Source organism: Mastomys coucha, unplaced genomic scaffold (assembly GCF_008632895.1).
Source record: "Mastomys coucha isolate ucsf_1 unplaced genomic scaffold, UCSF_Mcou_1 pScaffold21, whole genome shotgun sequence".
NCBI classification, from domain to species: domain Eukaryota; kingdom Metazoa; phylum Chordata; class Mammalia; order Rodentia; family Muridae; genus Mastomys; species Mastomys coucha.
Genome location: NW_022196904.1, coordinates 188,886,838 through 188,894,348, shown reverse-complemented (window position 1 = coordinate 188,894,348; position 7,511 = coordinate 188,886,838). Strand labels below are relative to the sequence as shown.

Genomic DNA, 7,511 nt, shown 5'->3' with positions numbered 1-7,511 from the left:
ATGGAAAACGGGGTTAGAAGCAGTATTTAGAGGACTGTTTCCCTAAGATCCCCTTGAACATCTTCCTTTAGGACAGCGGTCCTTAACCTCCAAGTCATGTCCCCTTTGGGGGTCGAATGGCCCTTTCACAGGGGTATCAGACATATCACAGGCATATCAGATGTCCTGTGTATCAGATATTTACATGACAGTACATAACAGTAGCAAAATTACAGTCATGAAGTAGCAGTGGAAGAATTTTTATGGTTGGGGGTCACCACAGCATGAGGAACTGTTAAAGGCTCACAGCGTCAGTTAGGCTGAGGACCACGGACTAAGAGCACAACTCTCAAGGAGGGAGCTGAAAATCACGTTAAACTGACCCTGGATGATGGGTGCCGGGCTCTCCCACTGATGACATGTGATGTTCTCCCTGTGAAGGGTAACCGTGGGACTCAATGGCTGTAGTGTCCCTTCGATCGCTAGGGGGAAGAGAATGGCTGTCCTTCGGCGTGACATACGATGTCACCTGGGAACCTGCATGACACTGTCAACACTCCTCACTCTCCCCAAGGAGCCATGTGAATGGCTGGTGGGTCTTCAGTGGGGCAACCTCGGCTAAGGTGCAGTAAAATTCACATCCTCACATGCTCGTGCCAGCCAGTGAGCGGGGGTGGGGGGGTGGGGGGGGCGACAGATAAGACAAGGCAGCAGGTGAAAAGTGGCCAGAGTACACCATATCCACGGGAAGATGTCAAAGCTAAGAAGAACCACAACCTCGCACCTAGCAGTGGGTAAAATGTTTTTAGCTAGAATTCTATAAAAATAGAAGACAATATTCTGTTTAAGTTACATAGATTTATTTTCTCGATTTCCCTCTTTGTCCTGCATGCACTGTTAGCGCTGAAGCTGAAGCTGATCTCCACCTGCCTGGGGGGCACAATAAGCACACAGTCACCTGAAGAGCTTCCTTGTCAGTGGCCCGGGAATCCAGGCCTTCACAACACTGCTAGCGACCTACACGGTGCTGGTGGAAAAATATGCCAAATATCCTGTTTAATGTAAACAAGGCAGGAGGTCGACAGAGTATCAGTGAGAGTGTTTTACAGGGCCCAGAAGAGGACTATCTAGGTGTTACGATGACATGCATATTTTACTTTACTGTTCAACCCAAAATGTAAAATTACCATAGTTTGTGGGTTTGGCATTTCACCGTAACTTCTGTTACACAGTAAACTTCATAATTAAATGGTAACTATATATATGTAATAATTTATGGAGACATTACCATGAAAAGTATGAAGTAATTCTATAATTTGTGCCCTGTAAAATTAAATGTAACAATCTTTACACTAGCAACAGTGTAAGCAAGCTATGAGGATTTTGGTCCTTTTACAGATATAGATATATATATATGTACATATACACACACATTTATATACACACATGTACACACAATAATATACAGTTAGGCCGAAAAGCTATGAATCCACTCACAGCTTCATATTGCACAGGTATATCATGAGAACATTACATATTTATGTGAGCACAACAGTAGAGACTGCCGAAGACAAATCTGATTTTGTCAAGTGAAAAATGGCTCATTACTGAAAATAAACCAAAGACTACATTGTTAGAAAGTGAAAACAAAATGTACATGCTTACTTCCTATTTACACAAACACGAAGCAGGCTGGAATTCAGTTTGGAACCCAGCATGGCGACCAGTGGCTAAGGTCCTACATTTCACCCAACAGAGTCTATGGAAATCCTGGAATCTCTGAGACAGTGAGAAAAACCTTAGATGTGGCTCATGGTTTCTTTAAATCAACGCAAACTCAGTTCTGTGACTTGTGCTGACTCTGTGTCTGAACTGAATATGAAAAAGACATTAAACTTAGAAGAGGAATGGGCTAACCTTAGCTGGCTGCAGGGCAGGGTCATTACGACCACTGAGGACAAGCGCGTCCTCAGGAGCAGCTTCACCGAGCTCATCGTGTGGGTACCAGAGGTCCAGCCGTGAAGCGAAGGATGAGTATTTGGTAAGGAGCTCACCTCACTCGTACCCACAGAACACTACGAGAGCATTAAGAAATACCTGATACCTCTCAATGCCTTATCTCAAAATCACCACCATCAAAGTAGACGGTAGCCACATCTGACGATGGAGGAGCTGAAGGGATTCTTGCAGAAACTATTCAATAAATACAACAAAGGGAACCCGCTGCTCAGCGCTCAGAGCCATGGGAGGAAGGCCACGCAGTCTGCAGGGGACTGCTGCCTCCCGCTCCGGCTCTCTACTGTCTGTCTTAATGGATATCTTGAAGGAACAGAGAATGATTCCCATCGTGTTAGAAATGCAGAGTAGTTTTGTTACTTTAACAATGATGAACATTCTGGAACTGAGGCTATTCTTCATCTTCTGGTATTTTGTTCCTAAGTAGCAAAACTGAGCGATACAATGAATCTGAAACTCTAGCAAAACTGACTGAGCAAAGTGTCAAACATGTTTCATGCCATGCCGTGGCTGTGACTGTACACCTGGTGACTGCCTCCCGATTGTCTCCCCCATCATAGTGGCCAGTGAAGAAGAAAGTGGGGCCCACTTAACACTTCGATAAGGATGAGGACATGAGCTCCAGAACCACAGCTGAGTGACCAGCATCAGTCACCTGAAGACTAGACAGACAAGGGGACAAGGTGTCCGTGTGTCCTGCAGCTGTACCCTGCACCTTGCCTAAGCGAGACATCTCTGCATCCACGCCATTCACATACATGCATGCACACACGCATGCACACACGCAGGCTGTTTCCTTAAATTCTTTAAGGTGTAAACTGAACATGAAGAGACTTTAAAAAAATCTCTTTAGAATCACTTAAGACAAAAGACAGAAACTACTGAAGAGAACAGTGAACACTGAGACCTCAGCTCACCGACCACCGCTCCAGAGCCAGGTCCCGCTAACACCGCCACACACGCCAATACAGAGTCAATCATAAAGCAATTTCATAAAGCAATTTCAGAGAAGAAATGGAGGGAGTCTCAACTCAACATCTGTTAATTAGCTTAAAAAAATACTGTTTTAGCAAACACTACCAACAATGAACATAAATCTAATGCTGTTGCAAAAATGACAGCTTTAAATAAATTGGGAGCCACACATGAAATCAACCACGAATATGGCTGTATGCACAAAAAAGAGTAAAAGAACATTTCTTTAAAAATATATATAATATATTAAGAATTTCTTTATCATATTAAATTGTTATTCTTACAAAAGCTTAAGAGTTGATGCGCCATGTACATACACAGCTTCTCCTTCAGGTTCTTTTGATGGTTCCTCAACGACATTTTTCCTCATTTAGTTTTCCTAAAGTTTTTGTATGATAAGAATCTTAACCTTAAAAAGTTAAAAAATTAGTGATTTTTTTTTTTTGCTGCTTATTAATACAAAAGAATATAAGCATTCGAGTCCCAGAGAATGTCAAAATGCTTTGCTGCCTGAAAGGATGTTAAAAGAACAGAAATATCAGCGGAGCCCTGACATTGCAAGCTTGGCAGCTTCTCAGTCACTGGAGACTCGACCTCCTCAAGCTTGATTGTTTCCTGGGTTTGAACAACGTGCAATCATACAGAGAATCATTATGGCAGAGCGAGTGGAAGCAACATCAAGCCTCACTGAGAGCAGTCACGCAGTGGATTCTTAACACTGTGCAGTTGACTCGATACTTCATTTACAAGGCGTTTTATCCTCTTGTGGCTGAGTGGAGGAAACGTCCAGTGACCCGGGTTCTTCATGGCGCGGCAGATGCGTGGTACTTCACAAAGGCAATGGCCGCCAGCTCCTTGCAGAACTCCTCTAACACAATCACACCCTCCAGCAGTGTGATATGGTCAACGCTGGAGAGAGCAGACAGAAAGTCAGAATAACAGTGCGACCCTGAGATGGGAGGAATTTCCAGATAAAGTCTACAAAACTCTGACTCACATGGGGCCTTCGGGCTCCAAGCCAAGCAGTCGCTTTCTGACCAGGAGAAGCTTGGGGGTGAAGTCTTGAATACGCTGAATTCGAACCATCAGGTCACCAACAACCTGCATAGAAGTGAGGAATTCAGTTTCCAGAGTATCCCGTATCCATGGGAAGATGTCAAAGCTAAGAAGAACCATGGGGCTCTTTCTGAGATACGTCCCTTCCCAGTCACCTCATCTGTGACCAACCGTCTTCTATTTAATCTTCAAAATTAAATGTCAGGGCTGGGAGGTGGCTCTGTGGGCTCCGGGCTTGCTGCGTCAGCATGAAGGCCTGAGGTCGGATCCCCAGCAACCACATGAGGCTGGGAGCGGTGTTGTGTACCTGCATCCCCAGCACTGGTGGTAGAGACAGGACAAGCCCAGGGGCTCACTGCCAGCCTGCCTCACTGAAAGGATGAACTGTGGGTTCAGCAAAAGCCTCGCCTCAAACACTGGAGAGTGACCAAGGAAGACATGACACCTCTGGCCTACACAGCACACCCGCACGCATGCACATATGCATACATGCGCGTATGTGCACTATATACATAAAACAATTTTAGATTTGCTTACTATATTCATATGAGTGTTTTGTCTACATGCATGTATGTGTACCACATGTATGCTTGGTGCCTGTGGAGTTCAGAAAGTATTGGATCCGCTGGAACTGGAGTTAAGGATGGCTGTGAGCCACTGTGTGGGTGCTGGGGACTAAATCTGGGTCCTTTGCAAAAGCAAGTGCTCTTATCCCCTGAAGCATCTCTCTGGCCCATGTTTCAATGACTTCATCAAATTCCCGTAGCTCTATAATGGCTCAGAATGCACAGCAATTATCTACCATCAGTAGCCATGTCTTAATTGACACTAACTATACACAATGAGATGAGGATGCTGATCATATAGACCCAGAGAACAGAACATCAGTGAACTCACCCTGACAATCACAGAGAAGAGAGACCTACAGCCAGAGGCCAGGTTCACGTAGGGATCCAGAAGGTACTCGTGTGTGTATGGATGAGGGAACAAGGAGAGCTTGGACAACACTGAGGTCACCTGCAGATTCACATCGTATGGCTGAGAGGAAGAAGAGCAGAAGCATGGGTGTGCTGTGCCTCTGGAGGGTGGGGGTGACCCAGGCCCCACCCATGGTGCTGAGACTTACAACAGCAGGCCATCATAACCCACCAGTGTGTCAGGTACAGCTCTGACTATTAACCAGAGGACACACTGAACCCAAAGTCCTAACAAAGAAGTATCGGAACTTTTCAACACAGTAAGTAATTTAATTTTCAGCCTATGTTATGTAACAACATGTGAAGTAGCCCCTTGGACGCCTCCTGCACACAGGATCACAAGTTTCCGTAACTTCGCTGTTCACTGCTGCTTGCTGGTCCTAGAAGCCAGCACTAGAGGACGATGCTGCTCAGAACTCATGGAGGTACTCACCAGGCTAGCTCTCTTTCCCCTAGCAGCCAAAGGAAACTGGTGGGCTTAAAACTAACTGCCTAGAAGTGACGGGCCAGGCAGCCTGGGACAGCAAAGGAGGCACAGTGGACCCAACTCTGTCTCCATGCCCTGACAGTGAAAACCAGGAGGATGGCTGGGCACACGGCTGAAGACAGCAGACATGTTGTTGGACACTGGGCGCTCCCACCCCCATATTCTGTTACAAGGTACCCAAAACATAACTCCTGGCTCTAAGGTCAACTATCGGCTTTCTTACTTACCACAAACTCAAATACAAGGATTTTTTTGAGAAGAGAAACTACCTTCAAGTTACCCCTTTTCAAAATCTTGACTTAAACAAGACAAAGGAAAGGAAATCTGAAGTCCCAATAAGGGAGAGTTTACAAGTTCATTTTCCTTCTTGTAAACACACACACACACACACACACACACACACACACACACACACACATACACACACACCTCCGTCTTCAAGAGCCAGCACACTGTCTGTAGGCCTGTAGATGACCTATGGACGGACAGTCATCTATCAGAAAGACTAAGATCAGCCAAGACTATACCACAGGGTCAACCACAATAATAAGAAAATCAGGATCTTCCAATGTGTTACCTGATCAAGAATTCTTCCCATTCTGTCAAATAAAACTTTCAAAAAATGTCCTTCAAAGAAAGCTGCTTCTAAGTCACACTTCTCCAGTGGTTTGGGGGCTCCAGGCCACTCCCATCGTAAGCAGACAGCACAGTAGTCTCGGAACTATGAGGAAAGCATTTGGATCAGTGGAGAGCATCTGAGATGAGACAGAGGCAAGGTGACACAGAACTTCCTCAGCTAAGCATTACACTGAGCCCATGAAGGCTGGTGGGGAAAGGGTGTGTCTGACTGCAGGACAAGCCTTCAGGGATGATGTGGTCTCTGACTGACTCTTTCGGTCATCATGGCAGACTTGGAGAACATTTGGTTCAGAGCCAAAGTCCCATGTAAGGTGTTACATGTAACGCTACATGTAAAGGGTGGGTGATGCCTGTTACCCAAGCAAGCTTGCAGTTCTTAGAATATACAGACAGTGGGCCTGTCACTGTGAACAGCTGGAACACTGCTCTCCAAAGGGGACCATGGGCCAGTGCTGATCCTCAGAGCTCCATGACCATGAGCAGTGCTAAGAGCGGAAAGGGGGAGCTAGCTCTCTCAGCCCTCATAACATGACTAGGCAGTTCCATATCAGCCAGGTCTAACACTGAAATAACTCCAAGTTTTTTTCTGTTCTCATTCTTCTAGTAATTCATTATTTACTGTGATTAATGAAGTGTTAGCATGTGACAGAGTAAAAATAAAAAGTAGTCCTTGAGAGCCAGATATGGTGGCACACATCTGTGATCCTGGCATCTGGGAGACTGACTCAGGAGCTCGAGGCCATAAGCGAATTCAAGGCAGCCTAGGAACCGGAGACCTCGAACCATGAAGAGTGAATGAACAAGTGAACGAGTGGTGCCTGCAGACTCACGTCTCATTTCTCAGGTGAACCTACGCCTTCCTCTAAGTCAGGGTCGCTGGCAACTAGGCAGAGTAGTGGACATGGGGGTGGCGCATGCATGTGCATTGACCCCCAAGCACACCCCCAAGCCAGTCAGCCACGTCACTGACCTGCTTGTGAGCATCTCGGAGGTAGGTGTCATAGCCGGTGCCCTCCACGTGGTAGGAAGACTTTGCTTCATCTGGCACTAGGCAGAGGAAACTGAGAGGAAGGGCCGTGATGAGCAGGCGTGCCACAGCAGCACCGTGCACACCACCAGAGGAATTACACGCACGCGTAACCCGTAACGAGCATGGGGACATGAAAAATCAGAGTACATCGCAAGTGCTGATAAATAGTAGCTCTGCCCTCAGATTATTAAGTTAAGGCTTTATTAAAAAATAACTAATTCTGGCTGAGTGGTGGTGGCACACGCTTTTGATCTCAGCACTTGGGAGGCAGAGGCAGGCGTATATCTGAGTTCGAGGCCAGCCTGATCTATACAGTGAGTTCCAGGTCAGCCAAGGCTACACAGAGAAAAAA

The 7,511-nt window shown here is 46.1% G+C and overlaps 1 protein-coding gene across 1 annotated transcript in view; it reads right to left on the bottom strand.

The window, feature by feature from the left end:
* Positions 1–817: 817 nt before the first annotated feature.
* Positions 818–7,511, bottom strand: part of Fam160b1 (family with sequence similarity 160 member B1) — a 30,037-nt gene continuing 23,343 nt past the window's right edge. Inside the window, exons 13-17 of the mRNA XM_031390826.1 lie at positions 7,100–7,190; positions 6,068–6,211; positions 4,924–5,064; positions 3,968–4,071; positions 818–3,879 (exon numbers count right to left, since the gene is read on the bottom strand). Of these exons, the coding sequence (XP_031246686.1) occupies positions 3,774–3,879; positions 3,968–4,071; positions 4,924–5,064; positions 6,068–6,211; positions 7,100–7,190 (586 nt within the window). The 3' untranslated portion in view covers positions 818–3,773. The remainder of the gene's footprint in view (positions 3,880–3,967; positions 4,072–4,923; positions 5,065–6,067; positions 6,212–7,099; positions 7,191–7,511) is intronic.